The following is a 26,781-nucleotide window of genomic DNA, read 5'->3' on the forward strand; positions in this document are numbered from 1 at the left end:
GGTGTAAACCCCACGGCGCCGGGCAATGATATACTGTAATGTCACATCGCAATCTGGATTTACTATAAAGGGCCGCTGACGAGCTTCAGAGCAGTAAACATTGCAGCGAGGTGTATTTCACACTGAACTGGTTTTTATGAAGAACACTTCACCGCCCAGGCACGGCACCCGGATGATGAATGGTGAAGGATGCGTGACAAGCTTCATCATTGTTTGTAAATCTTAACTGTTCCTGCTCACTAACTCTGGAGGCAATTTTCAAAGACAGCGGGGCCGACAGAAGGACAGCACAGCTTTCCTGAAGGTTATTCAAGTTGTACTTGGTCTGGGCCGTGCCTCTGAAAAGCCAGGCTGGGAAAATAAACTCTTGAGTTACTCCATACTGGGTCTTCCCTCCCCCCGCCCCAGTCCCCCTAACACACACACACACAAAAGGAAAGCATGAAGGCCTGGCAGAGTAAAGTCAAAGGAAGAAATCTGAGGAAAACAGCTCAGGTTTGAACACGGTCACATGCAACTGAGGACCACAAGGATGCAATTTGGGCTGGGGTCATGGCACAAGGGCTTGAACTCAGGCCTCACGCCCCCTCAGCTCGCTTGCTCACTGTTAAGTGCTCTACCACACGAGCCTCGCCTCCAGTTGAACATTGTGCGGGTTCACTGGAGGTAAGAGTCTTCACAGATTTTTTTTTCCCTGCCTGATTGGCTTCAAATAGGATTGCAGGTGTGAGCCACCAATACCCAGCTCTCCAGGACTGCTCAAAAGAAGAGTAGTTGGTTAAGTGACAACACAGACCAGCTTGATGTGTGACATGACCGCTTATCTGCTTTGTGCCCTGAATGGATAGATAGCTTTTCACAAACAAGTTGAAGATGTAACAAGGCTACCCCATGGTAAATACATAGATTAGACAGAGAGTAAAAATAGCATCTTTTCCAAAACTCATCTGGAAAAAAAAATGTACCTTTCATTCACACTAATTTAAAAATAAATGGCTGTTAGCATATGTGACCAGTTAATAGATGATGATCACAGGAAAACAGAAAAGCAAAAAGACTATTTAATAAAACACCCGATAGCAGGGCCTGGTGACACACACCTGTAATCTCAACACTTGGAAGGCTGAGGCAGGTAGGTCACAAGCATAAGGCCAGCTTGGACTATATAATAGAAAGACCTGGTCTCAAAAAATAGAACAGAAAAAGAAAAATAACGACAGAAGCATCTGACTGTGCTTCTATTTGCATTTCTGATATCCATGTAATAACAAGTTATCTACTCTTTTGCCACCTGCCCGTCCAATAGGAACACTTGCACCTGACTTTCTTATTACATAAAAAGGAAGTTCAAATATAATCACATAGCTAAACATGGCTTTGCTGTGCTCGTTGGGTAATATTAGGAGAAAGACGTCAAGAGTAATATCAGTCCTGAATGGCTGGTAGGTTTCAGACTGCTGTGGAGAGTTTTGCTGATGGCAGCTGCTACCAAAAGACACCCCTAGGTGGTGCATTCATGCATGAGGCTTGTGCCAACGGGTTCTGACATTTCACCATTATAAGAAAAAGTTCCATCTGGACCATGGTTTGAGTCCCAGAAGATAGGACACGTCCTATCTCAAACCCCAGTTCTAGCCATCAATGTCTTGGAAAGACATCAACCCAAAGAGCCCAAGACCAATGGCTAGTGAGGTCTTAGACAAACCACCTCCTCCTTATACTTCACTTCCTCCTCCCAACACACAAAAAGCAGGACCCTGGCTCTTTCCTACCTCAAGCCACAGTCTGGTGAAATGGGACCATAGTATTAAGAGAGTTAGGTAAGTTATAACCATAAAGTGCACAGGACATTATCTTAAAGACATTGTAAGAACTATGTGAATGTTTATAAGGGAAGGAAGAGTAAAAGGAAGGAAAGGAGAAAAAGAAGGAGGGGAGGGGGAGGAGGAAGAACGAGGAAGGGGAAAAGGGACAAGCAAAGTCTAGGACAAGTAGCTCAGAGGAACAAGTTCTGACACTAGCTCTTCCTTTTTGTTCTTTTTCCTCCATGTCAGACTGGGGCTTGAACTCAGGGTGTGGGGACTGTCCATTGTTTGTTTGTTTGTTTTTAATTGCTATAGACTGGCACTCTACCACTTGAGCCACTTCCAGCATTTTGGTGGTTAATTGGAGATAAGAAGCTCGTGGACTTTTCCCAGGCTGGCTTCAAACTGTGATTCTCAGATCTCAGGCTCCTGAGTAGCCAGAATTACAAGCATGAGCCACAAGATCCTGGCTGCCTGTTCGTCTTAAACCCTAACAAGTAGAAGTCGCAGCCCTCTGCCCACACCGATCTTGTTGAGTGGGAATATAGAGAAAGCCCCTCCCAACTCTGGCAGGGCTGCGGTTCTTCATCAAAGACCAGCCCTATGTGAAGAATAAGTCCTTAAAATTCTAGTTTTCCAAAGGGAAGTTTTCCCCCATGATATAAATCCAGAATGTCTGTGGCCTGGGGGTTCGACCATGATGGCTTGCTCTGATTTACTGCACTGATTGCTTTCCCACCATGCCTAAACTCCAGGTCAGTGAGACCTGAACAGAAAGAATCCAACAGTTGGTTTCTCATTCATTCAAGAAACCATGAACCATCCAGGTGGCAGACCTCTGAGGACACTGCCCGAGGCCGGGCATCACTGCTGAAGGTGGGCATCTGGAGAACGCAGAGATGGTCCTCTGTGAGAGGCCACACCCCAGCCCCATCTGCTTGTGACTGTGCTGGAGAGCCATTTTCTTCCCACCTCCCTGCCTTACGTCTCTGGGAAGTTTCTAGATGACAGACTGGCAGTGGTCTTATCAAATACTGGCATCTCACTCCACAGGGGACATGGCAGGACCCTCAATCTCACCCACTTTATACCCTTCTTGTCCTCCCTGAACAATGTCCTCATTATTAATACCTGCTAAGGCCCTTACGTACCCTCCCCTCTCTTTTTCTTTGCACTTCCTGTACCTAAGTCACCAGGGTGCTTAGCAAACCTATGTACGGACTATTTTAAAAACAAACCTTGAAAATGCTTGACCCTGTGGGCCAAAGAGGAAATGCAAATCAAATCAACACTGAGACACCCACCTCATCCCAGTTAGAATGGCTACCACCATCAAGAATAAAATCAACAGTGGAGCTGTGGCTCCAGTGGCAGAGCACTAGCCTGAGCAAAAGAGCTGGGGGACAGTGCCCAGGCCACAAGTTCAAGCCCCACAACCAACAACAACAACAAAATATTACAAACAACAACAGTTGCTGACCAAAGATATGGACAAAACAAACGAACAAACAAAAAATTAGTATCCTATTGCTGGGAATGTAAACTAGCACAACCTTTCTAGAAATCAGTTTGGAGATTCCTCAAAAAACTCAACATAGCTGGGCACTGGAGGCTCACATGTATAATCCTAGCTAATCAGGAGGCTGAGATCTGAGGCTTGCAGTTCAAAGCCAGCCCAAGCAGGAAAGTCCATGAGACTCTTATCTCCAATTAAACACCAGAAAACAGGAATTGGAGCTGTGGCTCAAAGTGGTAGAGCACTACCCTTGGGCTGAAGAGCTCAGGGACAGTGCCCAGGCCCAGAGTTCAAACCCCACAACTGACACCAATTAAAAAAAAAAATCTCAATGTAGAATATACTACAATCCAGGAACTCATTCTTGGGAATTTATCTGAAAGATTACAAGTCAGGATATAGTAAAGCCACTAGCACAATCATGTTCATTACTGCTCTGTTCACCATAGCCAAGGCACAGAAAGAGCCCAGATGCCCTTCAGTGGATGAATGGATCAAGTAAATGTGTATATGAGCGCAATGGAATCCTACTCGTTCATTAGGAAAAATGAAAACAGATCATTTGCAAAGAAATGGGAAAAAAACATGTTAAAGGAAGTTAAATTGGGCCTAGAGGCAAAGGACGTGTGTTTTCTCTCATATGTGAAAGCTAGAACTAATTTATAAATACGCAAGTAAACACATATGGGATTGAATACAAGTTGATACAGATGTACGGATTGAAGTACAGTCTTTATAGGGAAGAATTCAAATGGTGAGATTCCTTACAAAAATGAACTCACAGTCCAACAAAATGAAAGCCAGAATGAAAATGAAAGTAAGTGTTTCAAAGGTGGGGAAGGATGGACACAGGGCAGGGGATAGAGGAATGAAGAGAGGAAAGAGGGGGAGGATGTAGTCATAATATTCAATGCATATCCTGCAAAAATAGCGTTGGGTGGTATGGAGATGAATGATGAAAGAGACACCATCAATCAAGGCATATATACATAACTGATTTTTTGAGTGGCAAAACTCCTTTGTACAACTACTTAAAGGTAATAAAAAATAAATTAAAAAAAACAACAACAAAAATAGAAGCCAGGCACTGGTAGCTCATGCCTATCATCCTAGCTACTCAGGAGGCTGAGATCTGAGGATCAAGTATGAAGCCAGCCTGGGCAGGAAAGTCCATGAGACTCTTATCTCCAATTAACTACTTGGAAAAAGCCTGAAGTGGTGCTGTGGCTCAAGTGGTAGAAAGCTAGTATTAAGAACAAAGAAGCTCAGGGACAGAGCCCGGGACCTGAGTTCAAGCCCCAGGACTAGCGTGCATGCATACGCACGCGCGCGCGCGCGCACACACACACACACACACACACACACAAACACAAATTGCTTTCAGCTATCCAGAGAAGGGAGCAAACAGAAGCTATGGAACCATCGATGAGCTTCTTGCTGTTGGGCTCGGGCTGGGGTTGGAGCCAGATGTCTTCTTTAGAAAGGCCTTTCCCTTCCTTCTCCCACTGCGTGCTGCTCCCGGCCTCTGACTGGTCCCCTTGCCTTTCTGCTCAAAACCCCAAGTGAGAGTATCAAGGTCACATAAGGAAAATAAATTTCCCAGCCCAGTGCTCTTTTCTTTGAAATCTACCAAATGAGAAGTCATTTCCTACAGTGTCAAGATTAAGTTCAACTCAACCATCTTCTAAATGTTGCATCAAATGTAATCGACTGTTCTTAAAGCAAGGAAACTCTAAGGTCAGCATTTCCTTCTCCTACAGGCTGGCCACGCCACTCAGGGCAAAACATGCACACGTGGCAAAAGCAGCCCCAGCCTCCCTGTAGTCTGGACTAGATTCTGAAACATTTCTGGTACATCTTTGTCCCTTATAAGAAGTGCCGGCCACCCCAGCTTCCCCCCTGACAGAAAGGCATTTGTGCCTTGCTGGGCTTATTTACCTCCACCCTCCCCCCCCTTCCCACTGCATCAATGTGGGCTCCAGAACCTAACTGTACCAAGTAGGGAAACTGAGGCAAAAGCAACAGGGATACAGCTGTGGCCACTGTGTGCATACCCCGTACCAGCAAATTTTCACTCCCATCAGCACTCAGGGCCACCTTGACTCCTCCCTGTCTCCAAAGAAATGACTTCTCCTCCATCTTCACCTCTGCTTCTAGTCACTGCTCTGCTCACTCATTCCCACCATAAACTACCTCCCACCTCCACCCAGAACTGCTGTCTGAACTCTCTACCTGCTTCTCCTCTCTCATGCACTCCTGCATATCCTGTCAGGTTCTGGTCCCACTTCCCTATCAACATGGCTAAACAGCCAAGCCACCCACCATTCCTACCTGGCAACACACAAACATCTCAGGAGCACTGTTGGGCTCTCTTCACTGAAATAACTCCTCTTCTTAGTTTCCAAGACCCAACCACTGATGTGCTCACTGCCTACTCCCCACTCTACCCTCCATCCACCAAAGTTCTGACCACTGGGAGCCCAAAGACCAGCCTTAATCCCTATCCTTCATCTACATTCATTTCTCTAGGTCATCTCATCATCCTGACTTCAAATCGTATCTACCCATGAAAACCTCAAATGTTTATTCCTAGCAGGGAAGGGTTAGTTTTCTTAGCTTTAGATTTCCTAGATCCAACTCTCACTTGACAATCAACTGGGGTATATCATGAATATTTCAAATACAACAGGTGCAAAATTAATCCCCTAGGGGTTGGGATGTAGCTTGGTGGTAGAGCATTTGCTTGGCATGTGCGAGACTAAGGGTTCAATTCCGAGCAACACACACACACACACACACACACCTTTTACTCCCCACCAACCTATTTTTTCCCCATGACTTTCTTTACCTAAAATAAATGGAAATTCTAAACCAGGTCCTGGTGGCTCACGTCTGTAATCCTAGCTACTCAGGAGGCTGAGATCTAAGGATCATGGTTCAAAGTCAGTCCAGACAGCAAAGTTTTATCTCCAATTAACCAACAAAAAGCCAAAAGTGGAGCTTTGGCTCCAGTGTTAGAATACCAGCCTTGAGCAAAAAAGCTCAGGAACAGCATCCAAGCCCTGAGTTCAAGCCCAAGGCCTGGAACACACAATACACACACACACACACACACACACACACACACACACACACACACACACACAATCTATGATATCCTTCTTCCCATCTGAAGATATCCAAAGGTTTAACCTCTCCAAATGTTCCCCACTGTGCAAGCCCTGAAGAGAAAAATGGAAGCTCACATATCCTGAAAGATGAACCATGGGGCCTTAATCCCAGATATTGTGCCTTTGCCTCCTACCTGCTTTGTAAAAATCCCGTGCCTCAAGCTAACACACACTGTGAAATCCTAAAGACATGACTTTCAGAAATTAGCCAGGTTTTGGATAATCCCTTTCTCCATAGTCATCCCAAAGTAATTATTAGCTTTTGCCATTGCTCCTCCTGGTTCACTCCTCCATTTCCCAAGCGTGCATACCTGATCAACTGTGAGACACAGGGCCCAAAGCAGGGCCCAGGTCTCTCAGCATCCGTACTTTCAGCTGAATCCATCTGCAGAAAAGTTGTAAGAAATTCTAGTAATTTCTCTCTGTGAACACTGGTGCACTGGCCTTGCTTTCCTGGACTGTAACCTCTTTTCTTCTGTGTCTATGCTTTTCAAACTCTGCCATAAATTCAAATGCCTCCTGCTCCTCTCCAGATTTCTTCCTCTCTGCCTCTAATAAATTGCCTCTTATAGTTTTGTCTTGCTGCCTTGCTCTGAATTTATACCTTTGTCTCAAAAAAGCCGCCTCTAAAAATATTCCCTTATTCCTAGAATAAGAAGCACAGGCAATTTCTTCCTACGAGTGGGTTTCCTGCCTAATTTCTAGAAGAAATTTCTAGAACAATTATTTCCTTAACTGCTTCATTCCTAAATTGTGCACTGGCTCTGTCACATTAACAGTGAGGACCCTGGTCTTTCATGCTTGTGTTTCCCTATATGATAAATTTATTTTAACATGACAGGCCAGGTGGTGCACACCTGTAATCCCAGCTAACCTGAGAAGCAGAGAACAGGAGGACCACAGTCGAAGGCCAGCCTGGGCAAAGTTAGCTAGACCCCTATGTCTATCAACAAGCAAGATGTGGTGATTTCATGCTTGTGATCCCAGCTTCTCAAGGCGCATTGGTAGGAGGATTACACACACACACACACACACACACACACACACACACACACGCACACCAGCACAGTGGCTCATGCCTGCAATCCTAGTTACTCAGGAGTCTGAGATCTGAGGACCACAGTTCAAAGCCAGTATGGGCAAGAAAGTCCCCAGGAGAGTCTTTTTTTTTTTTTTTTTTTTTTGTCAGTTGTGGTGCTTGAAATCTGGACTTGGGCACTCTCCCTGAGCTCTTATGCTCAAGGCTAGCGCTCTACCACTGAGCCACAGTTCCACTTTCCAGTTTTTGAGTAGTTAACTAAAGATAAGTGTCTCACAGGGACTGGCTTTGAAACACAATTCGCAGATCTCAGTCTCCTGAGTAGCTAGGATTACAGGCACAAGCCACTTTCCCACAGCCCAGTGAGACTCTTAGCTCCAGTTAACCACCAGAAAACCAGAAGTAGAGCTATAGTAGTGCACTAGCTTTGAGCAAAATTGCTCAGGGAAAGCACCCAAGACCTGAGTTAAAACCCCAAAACCACCACCAACAACAACAAAAAGGAAAACCACATTTTACTTAGTACAGGATAAGCCTTAGTAGGTCAGTGCCATTTCCTACTCAAGCCTTCCTGACTTCCACTTCCTGCCTGGGTTGCATTTGCTAAAACAAAAGATGGTGTCGCAACACAAAAAATTTAAAAGGAGATCTGGAAACCCAGCACCATAAGACTAGCCTGCCTATTACCACGGCCTAAATGTTTAGGAGAAGGTTAAAACTGAAGTTGAAGAATTATGTATTTCCAAGTGCTCCGGTTCATTAAGCAGCCATTTTTTACTTCAAAGCCATTATATTAGAGTTATTTGCATTGCTACTGCATAAACTCTGAGATCACCTGTATTAAAAAAAATGTTTTATTGGGTTATTTTATTTCTACCCCAAAAGATGAATACATCTTCAATTTTAAAATGAAAATTTCTGGGAAACAAGTAATATACAAAAATTCACTTCACACACAGTCTCACACACAAAATATCCAGACTGGAATGGCATGTCCCTGGGTACCAGGAATGGAGGTCCCCAGAAATATCTGCCTAGCATGTAAACGCCCCAAGTTTGTACCATAATTGCAGGAGGGGCTGGGGAATCTGTTTTTCTTACCGGTCTTCCAGAAAAGACATTTTCAGCTACTAAACGGAATTCTCTAATAATTATTGTTGTCACTACAGGTATCCAGAAAGGAAAGGGAGAAAAAAAATTATCCTATTAAGAATCAAGCAAAGGGCTTAGCGGTAGAGTGCTTATCTAGCATGCATGAAGCCCTGGATTCGATTCCTTTGTACTGCATAAACAGAAAAGGCCAGAGTGGCACTGTGGCTCAATTGGTAGAGTGCTAGCCTTGAGCAAAAGAAGCTCAGGGACAATGTCCAGGTCCTGAGTTCAAGCTCCAGGAATGGCCAAAAAAAAAAAAGTCAAGCAAAATTCAGAAGCAGAAGTATGGTTTAAATAATAGAGTACCAATCTTGAGCAAAAAGAGCCAAGCAAGAATGTAAGGGCTCTGAGTTCAAGCCCCGGGACTGGCACAAAAAGAATCAAACAAAATTTAATCTCAGGAAGACAATGTTCCTAACATGGCTGGGTAAGGATCTACAGGGCATTTTTAAGTGCTGTGGATACAGCTTAAAGAAATATTACTTGTTTCTTGAATATTTTAACAACAGGATACCAGCTTTGAAAGTACAAAATTTACATCTCTGAGACTGCTTTTTTGTGTGTATGTGTGCCGATACTGGGGCTTGAACTCTGGGAACACAATGTCACTTCTAGCTCTTTGGTGGTTAATTGTGAGATAAGAACTTCACAAACTTTCTACCTAGGGTAGCTTCAAATAGAGATTCTCAAATCTCAGCTTCCTGAGTAGATAGGATTACAGGTATGGGCCTGTTTTTTTGGTAGCCGACCTAGCCTTTTCAGAATCACTTTTTATGCCATGTTTTTTGGGGTGCTAGTAAGATTGTGTACATTCTCAGCACAAAAGAAACATGTACTGAAGATGCTTTAGCTGTAGTAATTATTTAGCTATCTAAATGTTTGGTATTTCTATTATGAATAATTGTTTTTTTGGGGTCCAGTCGTGGGCCTGAACTCTGGGCCTGGGTGCTGTCCCTCAGCTCTTCAGTTCAAGGCTATCAGCTCTTCAGTTCAAGGCTAGTGCGCTACCACTTGAGCCACAGCGCCACTTCCGGCTTTTTTCTTTTTGCTTATGTGGTGCTGAGGAATCGAACCCAGGGCCTCAGGCATGCAAGGCAAACACTCTACCACTGAGCCACCTTCCCAGCCCCAATTATGAATAATTTTACAGTAGCTGATTGGAAACAAATTGCTTGAAACATGAAAGATTTCAGTGGGTAATTTAATTTCTGCATATTGGATTAAAGAAATTTTGAGTTTCTAGCAGTTAGGTGAAAAACGTTTTTTAGAGAATGTTGGTGAACCAGCATAACAGCCTAGGGAGGGGGGCTAGTGGGCTGATTTCCAAATCAAGAGGACTTGGGGCTGTTTGCTCAGCAGAACTGCACGATGCTTACTTTAAATGTTATATTGTTTATACAACCTACCTTTCTACTTTCTACAAAGGATATTTTGAAGTAAGTCTCCCTTCAAGTTTTCTGTCTATTCTCTAGGAAGCTGCATGCATTTACTCCTGCTCATCTTTTTAGAAAGAATCATTCATTACATTCTAATACAGTTTTCACCATAGAACTGGGTAAGTAAGACTTCCATGAGCTGGCTCACACCTGTAATCTTACATACTCAGAAGGCAGAGATCTGAGGGTCACAGTTTGAAACCAGCCCAGGCAGGAAAGTCCGTGAAACATTTCTCTCCAATTAATCACCAAAAGGCCAGAAATGGAGCTGAGCTTCAAGTGGTAAACAGCAAAAAAGCTCAGGGACAGTACCCAGGGCACTGAATTCAAGCCCCAAGACTAACACACACACGCGCGTGTGCAAGCACACACACATGCACGTACACAAGAGAAAAAAAAAAGAACCTTCCGTACAAGAACCAGAACAAAGTTTCTAGAAAAAGAATTTACCAATAATTTTAACTTTGGTTCATCCAGTGGCACTGGTAAAAAACTAAGTCAATAATACCAAATTTCCAGGGACTGTTGAGAGTCTTATAGTGCATTTTTCAGAGAATTGAATTTTATGTACGTTCAAGTATTTTTCTTCCTCTTTGTTTAATCCCTCCACAATCCTAATAAAGTAGGAAAGTAGGGGGGGGAATCACCAAGAAAGACCAAGATGTGATGATGCATGTCTATAATAATTCCAACACTCGAGGCAGAGGCAAAATAAGCTCAAATTCAAGCCGAGCCTGAGTTACATAGTGAGATTACCTAAAAAAAGGGGGGGGGGGCTGGTGAGGACATGAGGGAAAAACTGGAGGGAATCTTATTTACTTAGCCAGTCCTGAGGTTTGAGCTCAACTCCTGGGCACTGTCCCTGAGATTTTGCTCAAGGCTAGCACTCTACCACTTGAGCCACAGTGCCACTTCTGGCCTTTCCTGTTTTTGTGGTACTGAGGAATCGAACCCAGGGCTTCATGCATGCTAGGCAAGCACTCCATACCACTAAGCCACATTCCCAGCAAGCAAAGCATAACCACTCCACAGTTAAATGCTTTCACACACACTGAGCTTGCATCTAAGCTCTTGAATAGGGCTCGAGCCCTAGTGTTGGATGCAATCATCCCCACCCAAAGCCTGTCCCAAGCAGACACCTACCACTCGCTTTAGATTCCGAGTAGGAAGGGCCGTCATCAAAAGTGAAGATCTGGGACATGCTCTGGCCCAGGTAGGAGGGAGGCCCGTAATATGAATGCATCCGGTACTGGGAGCTCATTGCATGGCGGTTCTCCGAGTTTTTCATCTGCAGAAGGAGGAAGAAAGATTGCTGTTAGGGTTTAAACGTGCAATGTGTCCCACAGGCTCGTGTGCTGTCTCCAGGTGGTGGCATGATTCAGGGAAGTGCTAGAAGATGGGGTAGAGCTAAAAAACAATGTAGATCACTAGGGATTTCCACTCTCCCTTCTCCCACTGTCTGTCTGTCTGTCGTGTCTGTCCTACCTGTGCATGATGAGTGAGCTACTCTGTTCCCCAACCAGCTCCCCATCACGATGTTCAGCATCATCCATGACCCCCAAAAAACAAGGGAGCCAGCTGACCAAGGGCTGAAATCTCTGAAACCGCGAGCCAAAATAACTCTACTTCATTTTTTTTCTTATTTGTCATAGTGACAGAAGCACTGACTGACACAAAAGCAGTGAGACCCAGGTTGCATTTCACCATTATTGGAGTGTCTGTAAAAATCTGTACAATGCTGAGTTGACAAATCCTAAAGAGAACAGGGAAGTGGAGAGGAGAGAGTCGGTACGTGGAAGCTACAGTCAGTACGTAGAAGCTACAGTCTGTCATGTGTCACCCAGCTTCTTTAGCTGAAGAATGCTATTGATCCTCTAAAGGCTTCCTCATGCGTAAGGTGGCATCTTTACCTTGGCCACCCTATACTGTCCTTGTAAGAATATATTTAGCCTGGAGCCAGTGGCTCTCACCTATAATCTTATCTACTCAGGAGGCTGAGATCTGAGGATCGCAGTTCAAAACCAGCCTGGGCAGGAAAATCCATGAGACTCTTATCTCTAATAACCTACCAAACCAGAGTTCAAGCCCCAGAACTGGCCAAAAAAAACAGCCACTTATGATCAGAACTAAGAAATAATTTTAAAATTATATTTATTTAACCAAATGTTTAGAATGTTACTTGGTAAAGAAAACAGTGCTAACTTAGCAGAACCTGGCAGATAAAGTATGAGGCCTCCTTAATACTGGCTATGAACATCATTTCCCATGACACTCTGGCCTACGTGCCCTTTAAATGTAATGGCATTACATGGTAGAAAGACCTGAGGTTCCTGGTTTCCCTAATTCTGTGACAAAAACGTGGGCTTGATTCTCCCTAAGCCACTGTGTGCTCTGAGGGGTAGATTCATGCCCCTTGGGAAAGCAAAGCCGATCCCTCACAAGTGACAATTTCCTTTCAAGTGAGGTTTACCTAGGCGAGTTCCTTCTACTCTTTCAAGTGTGTTTTCCAAAATATATACAGTGGCATCTCTTGTGGGCCAGTCACCCTGTTTTCATTTCTAACCATCCTCTAAATCTTTCCTAAGTAAGAGGTCAAGCAAACTGCACGTGGAAAATCGCCGAAGGCAAAGAACGGACTGCCACCCTCCCAACACAGCTCGGGTCAGAGGTCCCATCAGGCAGCCTTGAAATCATTAAGAGGGAGGACAATCAATGGGTGTAGTTGACTACGCAGCAGGCAGATATCAATTAAGCCAAGGCTTCTCATTGCTCCCTGTACCAGCGCACAAATAACTTGGGGGTCTTTTAAATAGAGCAAATGGAAGTAAGGATATATAGTAAAGCTAGGTGAAGCCTGCAAATCTGGAATGTTCTCCACCAATCGTGAATCTGCCAGTCCCCAAACCTTGCTCTGGTGACAGGAGCTGAAATCAATGACCCCCTTTCTCTCACATTTAGGAGCCTACTACCAAAGAAGGACCTTCTAGAAGACTCTTTTAACAACTGTTTATAACCATCAACTCTCCAACAGAACAGGAAAAGTGTATACATTCTGTGAATATGTTTTGGGGTTGTTGGTTTTGTTTTTGTGGGTTTTTAGAATTTTTCTACCTATGCATTTCTCTTAAAGCTCCTAAGATTTCTCTTTCTGAGCCCTGATGGCTTCTTGGAAGTGCTACCATGGTAACAACAAACTTCAGCATCTTTCAAGGGAAAAGTCAGTGATACAGTGTGCATCGTGAATGCTGGGTTAGCAGGGGGCCGACACAAGCACAGAGGGCTGTTCTGCTCTGGGCATGTCTCTCCTCCCTTAGGATGGAGAGTATCTACAAGTCAGCTCTCCATGGAAAATGCTTCTCAGTTTTCCCATGCACAAAGAAACGCACAGGACTTGATGTGCAGGCTTTGACAAATACCACATTTTTTTTCTTTCACCAGTAAGACAACACAAATCTTAAAAAGAAAAAAAAATACATTTGACAAATGTACACAAAAGACTCCACAGCAGGGATTAGCAAGCTTTTTACCAAAAGGAGTAAAACAGTAAATACTTTAGGGCTGCAAGTCATGGAAGCTCTAGGCAGCTGACAAACAAATGGGCCTGACTTGTGTCCCAATAAAACTTTATTTATAAATACAGGTTCTGGTTTCTCAACCTTGATTTCCACTGCAGTAAGGGAATTAGGGGATCCACACTGACACCTACCTATACCCCCAAGAAACCAGATTTAACTTGTCTGGTATATGGCTTGTACTGTCTTTCCAAAGCTCCCCAGGTGGTATATGACTTGTACTGTAAGTCTTTCCAAAGCTCCCCAAGTAATTCTGATATGCCATGTCTCCACCCACCTGAGATGTCTGAGACCCCAACACCCACCCCATGTTAACTAAAAGTCAAGTCTGAATGTAGAATGGGTATTATCTGACAAGTGATAGAGTCTGGTTTTTAAACTAAAGTTTACTGGGAAATGAAGACAATTTTGAAGGCTTGCATCATGGAGCCTGAACTTAAGAGCCTGGGCACTGTCCCTGAACTTTTTTTTACCTCCTCAAGGCTAGTGCTCTACCACTTGAGCCACAACTGTATTTCCAGGTTTGGGGTGATTAATGGGAGGTAAGCATGTCATGGACTTTCCTCCCCAGGCTGGCTTCACATCTCAATCCTCCTATCTTAGCCTCCTGAGTAGCTAGGATTATAAGTGTGAGCCACTGGCACCGGGTAAAAACACACTTACTTTTAGTTTACTCTTATAATTTCTTTCCTGTTATGAGAAACGTCTAAAACAAGGATTATCACTAAGAACTGAATTGTTTGTACTTAATCATTCAATATTCCCCATAAATCCTCAAGATCACTAAACTATCAGCCAAAGAAGAAAGAGATACAAAAGACCAGGAGGGAAAAAAGCCAGGCTCATGCCTGTAATACTAGCTACTCAGGAGGCTAACATCTGAGGATTACAGTTTGAAGCCAGCCCAGGAAGGAAAGTCCATGAGACTCTTAGCTACAAAAACTATTCAGGAAAAGCTGGAAGTGGGGCTGTGGCTCCAGTGGTAGAGAGCTAACCTTGAGCAAAAGAAGCACTGAGTCCTTGAATTCAAGCTCTAGGACCAGCAAAAAGAAAAAGAGAAAAGAAAAGAACAGGACAAGATCGGATTCAAGACTATCAATCACTTTAGCGACATCCTAGTCAAATAGTAGTCCAGAAAGAATCTATACACAAAGGCCTGTGAGCTGTCCAATATTTCTGAAAACATAGAATTAAGACAGAATGAGTTTTCCCAGAAAGCCCAAGAAAAGGTACCATTTTGAATCACTTTCTACTCCTGCTAACTTAAAAAAAAAATCACAATCCCACTACTTTGGGCTTCAATGAAATGGGTAAATAATGAAGCCTTTGAAACAGTATCTTACTGCAGTAGCTCTCAAGTGAGGGCAGCCCATCTCCTGAGGGACATGTGGCTGTCTGGAGACACTTTTTATTATCACAGCTGGGGGAGGGGGGATGCTTGGCTCCTAATGGTCCAAGCCAAGGAGTGTGGCATCCTCTCAAAATGCCTTGGGTGACCCCTTGCACAACCAAGTTTCCAACAGCTCCACGGTGACAAGGTAGAGAAACGGGGTTTTGCACGAACCCAGAGCTCCCTCCACTCAGCACTTTACCTCCAGCTAAAAGAAAACAACAGACAAGGAGGGCCCATTCAATTTTACATTTTTTCCTTTATGCAATGTTATTTTGTTCCTCCTCATTTTTTTATTCCTTTATGCTAAAAAGAAATAGAGAAAATAAGATCAAAGAGCCTTGGATCCCAATGAATTTTGCTTGCTATTGTTAGCAAGTGGGAGCTGGCAGCCAAGAGGAGCAATCTGCGAGGGCCGCTGGCTCACACTTGTAATCCTGCAGGAGGCTGAGATCTGAGAATCATAGTTTGAAACCAGCTTAAGACAAACAAATAAGAGGAAACCTTAGCTCCAATGAACTCGAAAAAGGCTGGAAGTGAGTTCAAGCCCCTAGTATCAGAAAAGAAGCAATATATCAGAAAAGAAAAGGTATAACACATCAAAGCTGGTTTAAGTTGCAAGTCCTAACTTCCCCAAAGGGTAAGAAAGTCTGTGATAACAGGCCAAAACAAATGAAACTATACCAATGGGGCTTTTCAAGAAGAATTCAAGAAAAAAGAACAAAATCCATGATTAGATTCATTAGACTAAAAACTAAAACTGTGGCTGGGTGCTGGTGGTTCATGCCCATAAACCTAACTGTTCACGAGGTTGAGATCTGAGGATCAAAGTTCAGAGCCAGCTCAAGCAACAAAGTCTATAAGACTCCTATTTTTAACTAACCACCAGAAAACCACAAGTGGAACTGTGGCTCAAGTGGTAGAGCGCTCGCCTTGAGCTGAAGAGCTGAGGGACAGCGCCCAGGCCTAGAGTTCAAGCCCCATGACCGACAAAAAAAAAAAGAAAGAAAACCAGAAGTGGCACTGTGGCTCAAGTGGTAGAGCGCTCACCTTGAGTTGAAGAGCTGAGGAACAGGGCTCAGGCCCAGAGTTCAAGCCCCATGACTGACCTGTCCCCCTCCCCAAAAAAAAAAAAGGTGTAGAGTGCCAGCCTTGAGCAAAAGAGCTCAGGGACAATGCCCAGGCCCTGAGTTAAAGCCCCATGATTGCAACAACAACAACAACAACAACAACACACACACACACACACACACACACACACACCAGTTAAACAGTCCTAAAATACACCATGGAAAAATAAAGCAAGTTATTTATAAATACAGAATCAAATCCAACCAAAAGAACATAAAACCAGCTGTCTACCGACTTCTGGAAGTCCTAGAGAATGTGGAACCAGGACCTACTGTAGCCTAGAATTAACTAGAAGGAATAGATACGCAGAGGATGTAGAGATTACACTTGTATTTAAGGAGGGTCCACTGTGCTTGTCTTCATGGGAAAAAAAATTAGCCGTACATGTTGCATTTAAAAATGCAAATGAATTCTTTCTACTGAGTTGCTCAGTTGTTTTTCACAATAGTGCTTGTCAAGGATAACTTCTCTAACACTGGATTTCCAAAAGCAAAACTGCTATTCTTTATAAGGCCCTGGAATACCTCAGTTATTCTTTTCTACTAATGGTAAATAATACAGCCAAGAACAGTGTACATCTCTAGTTCTAGCACTTGGGGCCTGACATAGAAGAATCACTTGAGCCATGAGTTGAAAGACCAGCATGGACAACACAGCAAGACTCCCATCTCCAAAATGAAGAAACAAAGGAGAAACAACAAAAGGATGAGGGAAAGAACAGAACAGAAGGAAAGAGAATAAAAAATACTTGAGACTCTATTGCCTACTGGAATAAGGGCTGTTTCATGGAACTTTGTGCTTTATTTATTTCTGTAACTACATTTTGAATTGCGGCTTCTTAGTCTAATGAAAGACACTGATATATCAATAGGAGAAGAAAGCAAAAAAGTACTTCTAGTAAGGAATACTTACTTAGAACAGGCTAAGTGTTACAAAACATCTCCTTTTCCTGGAATCTGGAAACCTTTATGCATTTCAAGGGTTTCACAAAAGAGAAGGTTGCAACGTTCTGGGTTTGATCCCCAGTACCAAAAAAAAAAAAAAAAAAAGACAAAACCCAAAAACTACAGTTAAAATAAAAAACAGAAGACAGGGTGAAGGCTGATCTTGTGAACCTGATCATGATGCACCATCTCTAGCATCAGACTCCTTGCCTTCCTGATCTTTAACAACCTGTGTAGAATCTTCCTGTCTCTGTGCCAGAAACTTCCATTTGTCTGATTCACAATCTAAAATTCAGACTCGAGTTTCTCAACAGAACTCATGCATGGCTAGGCATAAATACAAGTTATTTTACATGAAAATGAACAAGAGCAGCAAGAAACAGCTGGGAGAAAGTGACGTGGAAAAGTATGGATGAATTTCTAGTTAATAACTATCCAGACCTAGTACCCTCCACTCTGGCCCACCCATCAACTCTCTGAAGGTCATTGTATAGCCTCTCTTCAGATTAGAGGAGCAGGCCAGAGAAAACGTTGGTATTGACTACGGGAAAAAGGCAATGGCAGAAGAAGAAGAAAATGAGCATTTACTGGGTAATAGGAAAGAACAGTTTTGCTATCTCCCTTAGTCCTCATAATTTAATAAATCATCAACACACAAAGAAAGGGCTCAGAGAAATGCAGTAACTTGGTTCTGATTTAAGGAAGCTCTTGCTGGAAAAGCTGCTGGTCCTCCTCAAACCAGTCCTTCTACAGATGCAATCTGATTATAAAGAGCAACTCACTAACGCTGGCATTTTGTCAACTCTTCATTTTTCTTTTTCTGTTTCTGCAGCACGTTAGAACCTTTCTTGGGGGAGGGCAGCCTGGAAATGAGGCAAGATGGACATAGCCACGATCAGAAACTTTGATTTTTAGGACCAGAAACCAAGAAAAGCTTCTCTATCTGTTCCCACCTTGATAGACAAACTCAATTAACCTTTGCTACTCTGTTCCAACCTACTGTTTTAGACAAAGCTAGTGACCCGGAAACAATACGTTACCATCAAAATCTGCACGGCGATGACATAAGAGAGATATAGCCCCATCAGCAGTATTGGGAAATAAGCCAGTTGGATTAGCTGCTCTAAGAAATATGGATTATATTCATGTCACACATGAGCTGTCAGAAACATTAGGATACTTTTAGCATAAATCAGCAGTGTGTGGAGGGGAATCTTATGAGGACTGAACATGACAGACTGCCAGGAGGGCAAGGTGAGACAGTCAGGGGCCACCTCCAAATAGAAGCACGCGTTCACACTCTTTCACACCTTCCCTGAAACGTTTAAAGGCTCCAATGCAGGCCGACGGTGACCCAACTCAAGGTGGCATCTCACTCCAAGACCAGCATGGAAGGGATGCACCTCCATGCCATTCAACTGACACAGAATGATGGAAAATAGACTACCTCAGAACACATAGAAGTATGTGCATGTACACGTGTGTGTGTGTGTGTGTGTGTGTGTGTGTGTGTGTGTGTGTGTGTGTGTGTGTGTGTGTGTGTGTGTTCAGAAACAGGCCAGAATTTCTAGGTCTCACTCAAGAAGCCTTTCTGGTCTCCGCAGTAGGTAAAGTCCAACCCATACTGTAGCCCCTCCTCACCAGCTAATGCTAAGGGATTGCATCTCCCTAAGCCTAGCTTCCCTAATAAGGTTGTGTCAGAGGTCAAGATGGAATAGGAGGTATGAGGCCCAGCACTCTGAGGCTGCTTACCTGTTTGCCCTGTCTAATCCTCTCATGAGTAGTTATACCCAAAGACCCTCCCCTGAGTTTGCTACCAAATGACTCAAACAACAACAGCCAAAAGCAAGAACAAAACTCCCCATTCCACATAAATTACCTGAAGTATCAGCAATAGTTGATACTTGAACGAAAAGTCAGTTCTCTGAAACTGTTCTACTTTTCCAATTTTAAGACACTGAAAAGCCAACAAGGTCCAGCATTGTCATTGACACACATGACACACACACACACATACATGTACAGGGTAAGGTGGGGGAAAGTTTCTTCCATTTTCTAGTTTTATATAAACACTCGAGACACACAGTTAGGTTGTCTTCCTTCTAGTATTAGCTGAAAAATGAGACTGCCAAAAAGAATGCTTGTGAGAAGGAATGTGAGAAGGAAAAAATAAAATAAAAAGCTGAGCATGGTGGCACATGCCTATAATCCCAACTATGTGGAAGTAACCAAAACCACAAGACTGAAATATTACTGAAGGAAAAAGACCTGTGGTCTGACTCAAGTGCTAGATACCTGCTTAGCAATCATGAGGCCCTGAGTTCACATGTCAGTAATGCCAAAGGATAAAATTTTAACCTTTTTTTGGCCAGTCCTGGAGCTTGAACTCAGGGCCTGGGCACTCTCCCTGAGCCTCTCTGTGCTCAAGGCTAGCACTCTACCACTTAAGCCACAGTGCCACTTTGAGCCTTTCTGTTTATGTGGTACTAAGGAATCAAACCCAGGGCTTGATGCATGCTAGGCAAGCACTCTACCCCTCAGCCACATTTCCAGTCCAAAATAAAATTTTAAAGTAACACCTTTTGCTTCATGGTACTGGCCCATACCCATAATCCAAGCTACTCAGAAGGCTGAGATCTTCAGGATCGTGGTTCAAAGCCAGCCCAGGCAGGAAAAGTGTATAAGGCTCTTAACCACCAAAAAGTGGGCGGTAGAGCAATGGCTACATGGTAGTGCTAGCCTTGAGCAAAAGGTAATTAAATAAATAAAATATCAGGGTTAACACTGGGGTCCTGAGTTCAAGCCTCAGGACCAGCACCAAAAAGATAAAAATTAAAAACAAAAGAACACTTTTGTACCTGATTTTCTGGGGGGGGGGTCAGTTATGGGGCTTGAACTCTGGGACTGGGCACGTCCCTCAGCTCTTCAGCTCAAGGTTAGTGCTCTACCACTTGAACCACAGCACCACTTCCAGCTTTTTCTGCTTATGTGGTGCTGAGGAATCGAACCCAGGTTCTCATACATGCAAGGCAAGCGCTCTACCACTGAGCTGCCTTCCTAGCCCCTGTACCTGATTTTAAATCGCCTTTGACTAAACCCCCTCCAGAATGTTCATCTGAAGGGTTACACCCCTGCCCCCACAAGACCTAGACTATACACTAAGGAGGGATTGCTGACTCAACCTGTTCCAAGTGCAGGAAATAAAGAGGTACATGCTCCACAGAGAATTTTAAGATAATAAAACTCATTCCAAGTCAGTGTGCTTTTCACTGTCACCAGGCACTGACAATCCTGAACAACAGCCTCACCCTGCCTGTCTGCACAGAACCCATCTTTCCACAAGTCATCGTACCTCGCCCCAGGAAACCTCCACATCTTGATAACAACAGGCAGAAAAGTATTGTGTCTGAGGTCTCCTTCCTCAGTGGTTCCACTGCACCAAGTCTGGAACAGGCCTCAGCAAAAATGATCCGTGAACAAAGAAATAAGGAGCTTCTCCTACATGCTTTGTCATATGCTAGAGATTAAACACACAAACACACACACACACACACACACACACACACACACACACACAAATTGTTCTTTTCTTTTCCTCTTGTACTTCCAATATGGTATTAAAAAGACATGACAAACATGTCTCTTATGCATTCCATTGATTTGGGCCTTTACTCAAATAAGGAACTCTTAACTAAATAAATGTGGACTTCCAAGGAATCTGAGAATAGCTTTTTCTAAAATGTCCCTCATTTATGTATATATATAAATATATACACATATATATGTATCATATTCACGTCTACTTAGCAAGGAAAAAGAAGCAAGAGAAAAGGGCAAATGTAAATAGATACAAGTTTGGCCACCAGCCCAACCAGATCAAATCTAAAAGCTTTCAAACATGGTGATCTAATTATCTAATTTTCAAGCACATTACAGAATTCCCAAAAGGCTGTTATTATTTCCTAACCCGTAACAACCTGGTAGTAGATGTTAATAGACTTCATTCCAACTCTAATTCAATGACACAGTAGTCTCTGGAGTACAGCAGCCTTTCATGAGGCTTTCCAAGTCAGTCCAGATCAAGCTGAATTCATGGAAGAACGGAAATAATCTGTAGGACCACCTGGGAATCTCAGACAAATACAAAGATGCTCCAGAAGATCTGGTCCATGTCCATCTCCCAGGATGCTCCTGGACCACCTCAGGCAGGCCAAGGAAGCATTCCTTAAGATGCTCCAGGCCTGGTTTCTGCTCTGTTCTTAAGTCAGACTTGCCTGCTCCCAAGTGTCTCAGGCTTCCAGAGGCTAGTTCAACTTCGTTCTGCAATCCATCTGTGTTTAACTAAGTTACTCTGTAAAAATGTCTTCCTCTCATACTGCTGTAGCTACTGATACTCTTCTGTATCTGAAATGCCTGTCACATCTGTCCCCTGGTTTGGATTGCACATAAAGCCACAGGTAGACATTTTTGCTTAACCCTTGTTATCTGAATCATACACTAAGAACATACGTTGGAACTGCACTCAGCCGGGCATTGATGGCTCAGGTCAGTAATCCTAGCAACTCACAAGGCTGAAATCTGAGGATCATGGTTCAAAGCCAGCCCAGGTAAGAAAGTTCATGAGGAAAAAGAAAAACAGAAAAAAAAAAAAAAAAGAAAGTTCATGAGGCTCTTATCTCCAATTAATCACCAGAAAACCAGAAGTGGAGCTGTGGTTCAAAGTAGTTGAGCACTAACCTTGAGCAAAGGAGCTCAGGGACATGGCTCAGGCCCTGAGTTCAAGCCCCATGACTGACCAAACAACAACTGTATTCAAAAGGGAGAATGTCAGGATTTCTGCTTCTATGAAATGACTGTCTATGTAGAAATTCTAAAATAAACTATAGGGGCTGGGAAGGTGGCTCAGTGGTAGAGCGCTTGCCTTGCATGCCTGAGGCCCTGGGTTCGATTCCTCAGCACCACATAAGCAAAAAGAAAAAAGCTGGAAGTGGCGCTGTGGCTCAAGTGGTAGAGCGCTAGCCTTGAGCTGAAGAGCTGAGGGACAGTGCCCAGACCCAGAGTTCAGACCCCACGACCGGACCCAAGAAAAAAAGAAATGTACTCTAAAATAAACTATAAAGTTATTGCAGTTACTAAGTTTATAAAAGATGGGGGAGAACAAAAAGGAAGGGGTGACACTGACCAAGAAACATTGTCCTTATAACCTGATTTAGACAACTGTAACCCCTTCTACAACTACTTAGTAATAACTACTTAAAATAAAGTTTTAACTCCTTAAAACAAAAATTTAACTACTTAAAATTAAAAGTACTGTAAAAAGGTGACTAGATATAAAATAAATGCACATGATAGCATTAGAAAAGGTATAAAAGGAATCCTTTAAGCATCCACAGAAATGTATGCTTCTGTATTTTCCCTTTAAGAAACAAAATTTGAGGACTGGAGGTATGACTCAAGAGGATCTCCAGGAAGCCAAAACCCTGGGTTCAATCCTCAGTACTAGCAAAAAAAAATATTAAAAACAAAAAGTGTTTAAAAATAAAACAAATTATGGCAGACATACTACTGGTGCAAACCTGTAATCCTAGTGAGTTTGGAAGCAGAGATGAGGAGGGGATTGTGGTTTGAAGCCAACCTGAGTAAGAAAGACATTCTTCAGACTCCATTGAGCCAATAGCTGAGCTCGGTTGGACACTGTGGTATATGCCTGTTAGCTCCAGGGTAAAAGGGCACAAGGCCAGGATAACAGCCCAGACTGGCTTGGTTATAAAGTGAGACCTTACCTCAAAAATAACCAATGCAAGACTGGAGGCATGGTTCAAGTGCCACAGAAGAATGAAAAAGCCAAGATAAAAAGAGCAAGGTCTTGGGGGCTGGGAAGGTGGCTCAGTGGTAGAGCGCTTGCCTTGCATGCATGAGGCCCTGGGTTCAATTCCTCACCACCACATAAGCAAAAAGAAAAAAGCTGGAAGTGGCGCTGTGGCTCAAGTGATAGAGCGCTAGCCTTGAGCTGAAGAGCTGAGGGACAGCGCCCAGGCCCAGAGTTCAGGCCCCACAACTGGACCCCCCCCCTCAAAAAAAGAGCAAGGTCTTATATTCAAACCATGATACACACACACACACACACACACACACACACACACACACACACACACACACACACGCAAAAAAAAAGGACTGGAAGTGTGGCTCAAGAGGTAAAGCACTTGGTGAACGCAAGGTGTGGTGTTCACTCCCCAGTAGCAACAGAAACAAAACAGCAACAAAAAATTGCTTAAGACAAATATCGTGTCTATTTTCATCCCCTCTTCCTGGAGCAAATGCTCTAAAAAAATTTTAAATTGGATTTGTCCTTATAAATGCATATGACTGCTTAAAAATACTGTCAGTTTATCTTTGTGGAGGAAAAGGCCAGTCAATTCCTGTCTAATAACCACATTTGCTCTAGAAAAGTGAGTCATGGTTAGTTTTGTTGCCGGTGATGACATAAGGTTATGAGACAGACAGACAGCTTCATATACTGTCACAGGACTGTAGAATGAGCACCTGGTAAACACCTCTCCCAAACATACCTTCTATCTATATGTCTGCCTGAGTGTGTGTGTGTGCGCGCGCACATGTGTGTGTTTGTACACACATGCACACATATAAGTTAGTACTGGGACTTGAACTCAGGACCTCACCCTCTCACTCAAGTTTTTCCACTCCTGGATAGCACTATCATTTGAACCACACCTTCATTTCCAGCTTTTAGCTGATTAATTGGTGATAAAGAATCTCCCATTTGGATTTGTCTGTTGTCCTCCTGAATAGCTAGTATTATGAGCAAAGGCACTTGACACCCAGCTCAATTTTTTAAATGATAGAATATTTGCAAACTGCACAAAGTGGCACATGCCTGCAACCTCAGCATGGAAGACTGAGAGTTTGAGTTCTACCTTAACTACATAGTAAGATCCTATCCCCCCATACACAGCCCATACTATCTGGGCCAGGTCTTGCCCTTTGGCCCCCTACCAGGCTAAAGGTGCTGGAGTGCCATTACAGAAACACCCATAAGGGGTGCCTTTTCTTAGATGCTGGAATCTGGTCTCCTTCTGTCTGTATCTTAGTTCAAACACATGGTATTACATAGGCAATTCCCATCTCCTCTCCACCTTTTCTACCTTTCATTAATTCTTTCCTAAAATTTTAATTTCATGGCCAAATAATAAGTGTACATGTTTCTAAAGCACCATGAGATGGTTCCACTTTATGCATCTCAGGTATAATGATCAAATCAGGATAATTGGACATATATCCGTCAGGTCAAACGTTTGGATCTCCTTTAACTATTCTGAAACATAACAATAAATTATTGTTAAAGACAGGCACCCTATTGTGTTTTAATTATAAGTTTCTGTTCTATTCAGGGATCCGTCCTACCTGCTTGATACATGTTTATTTAATAAATGAATGCATTCCAGTGAGGAACGTAATTAGCAATAGGCAACCATATCATGGAAGATGTCAGACTGAGACCTAAATGACTATCAGGAGGAATGAAATCACCCAGGCTGCCATCTGACCATGCCTAACTGTGGCTAGAATGTGGTAGCACAAACTGCAAGGAAGCAATCAAGAAGGCGCCCGCCCTAGGCCTGAAGGAAATCTCAGGCCCAGCTGGGAGCCCTCCCATATTTATTTCTGCTCACTTCCTATGCACCTCTCCCTTGTCAACCTGGTACAACATGTTTATTTAAGAGATAATGTTGCCGTGGAGGAGTGCACAGGGCAATAAACAGCTTTTGCAGGCAATTAAATGCAGAAGCGAAATTGAGCTGCTGGTCAGCGGAACCAGCCATTCATCCTGAGTTTGTTCCAGTGTCACAAATGTTATTCCTGTTTCACAACAGGACAGGAATCTATGATTGGGCCACAAATCTCTGCAGGCCTGGGGATAGAGCAGAAGCGATTCAAGCAGCTCTCGGCTTCCAAGTCAGTCACAGGAACACGCTCAGCAATTGTAAGAGGCTGTCCCAAGAGACTGCTTTCTCCTTTCTTTTTAAATAGGTTTTGCACTTAGTAGGTATTATGCAGCTTGCTGGATTTTTTTTTTTTTGGGTCCGGTCATGGGGCCTGAACTCTGGGCCTGGGCACTGTCCCTCAGCTCTTCAGCTCAAGGCTAGCATTCTACCACTTGAGCCACAGCGCCACTTCCGGCTTCTTTTTGCTTATGCGGTGCTGAGGAAACGAACCCAGGCCTCGAGCATGCAAGGCAAGCGCTCTACCACTGGGCCACCTTCCCAGCCCAGCTTGCTGGATTTTTATAAGGAAATTTACAGTAGTCTCAACTCTACAGAAATTCCCATGGAGTCATTATATGAATAATCGAATGTCTATCTGTAAGAAGTGTAGCTTTAAAAAAAAAAGATCATTTCTACTAGTTGGCATTTTCTAGGAACCAGAAAGTGGAGCTGCTTTAGGTTGAGAAACACAGGGCACACAGTGGTACTCAATGTTGCAAGGAAAGGCAGACAAAGTACACAAAGAAGACTCCATCTAGTCAAGAGTTATGAAGCAAGTTGGGTCTCAGAAATAGGGTCAAGTTAATACAAAAGATTGGCTTCTGCTTTTAACTCTGGGCTAAGCCTAGCTGTGGCCAAGGGCACCAGGCAGCAAAACAGGACAGGCATGCACAGGTAAGTTGAGGAAAACCTCCCAAAGGGAACAGAAAAACAAGGCAGCAGCCATGGGAGTAACCCATCCCATCCACCCTCTCCTGAGTAGCTGTCACCAGGAGGGAAAGGCACTACCCAAAGAGCAGAGTCAAGGACTTCCCAGAAACAAAGCAAGGTGAGGGCACCTCATCTTCTGCCCTCATGCTTCTCTGCTAAGCTACAATGATCATTCTGGTTACAAAGTAATCTGAATCCATTCCTATCCTTTCAATATTAGCTAAAAGTACCTACCATCTGTAGGTTTATATGACTTCATAACAAAATACTTTTTATGACACATACACACACGCGCACGCGTGCACACACAACACACACACACACAAATACTTTTTTCAATCGTGGGGCCTGAACTCTGGGCCTGGGCCCTGTCCCTCAGCTCTTCAGCTCAAGGCTAGTGCTCTACCACTTGAGCCACAGTGCCACTTCTGGCTTTTTCTGCTTATGTGGTGCTAAGGAATCAAACCCAGGGCCTCATGCATGCAAGGCAAGTGCTCTACCACTGAGCCACCTTCCCAGCCTGACATACGTATTTTAATGAACACATTTGGTACCATATCTATCCTTTACAATTTCTATATCCTAAATGAGTCAAAAATGTTTCCTCCAAAGATAAAGAAATCATTCCATGGGTACTCATATGTGGTCCATTTTCATATCAGAGTTTGTTGGGGGTTTTGTTTGTTTTCTTGTGCCAGCATTAAGAGTTTTGCTAAAATCGGGGCCTGAGCACAAATACCCCTATTTTTTGCTTAATGCTAGAATTCTACTACTTGAGCCAGAGCTCTACTTCCAGTTTTTTTTGGCGGTTAATTGGAGACAAGGATCTCATAGACATTCCTGCCCAAGCTAGTGTCCAACCTTGATTTCAGCCTCTTGAGTAGCTAGGATTACCTTCTGTCTCAACAG

General features: G+C 43.4%; 1 protein-coding gene across 1 annotated transcript in view; it reads right to left on the minus strand.

Annotated features, from left to right (window-relative positions):
- Nucleotides 1-26,781, minus strand: part of Dmrt1 (doublesex and mab-3 related transcription factor 1) — a 99,364-nt gene that overhangs the window by 34,639 nt on the left and 37,944 nt on the right. The window contains exon 4 of the mRNA XM_042699404.1: nt 11,262-11,406. Coding sequence (XP_042555338.1) covers nt 11,262-11,406 — 145 coding nt within the window. The remainder of the gene's footprint in view (nt 1-11,261; nt 11,407-26,781) is intronic.

This window comes from Dipodomys spectabilis, unplaced genomic scaffold, assembly GCF_019054845.1.
Source record: "Dipodomys spectabilis isolate Male_0828 unplaced genomic scaffold, ASM1905484v1 ptg000241l, whole genome shotgun sequence".
In the NCBI taxonomy this organism is placed as follows: Eukaryota; Metazoa; Chordata; class Mammalia; order Rodentia; family Heteromyidae; genus Dipodomys; species Dipodomys spectabilis.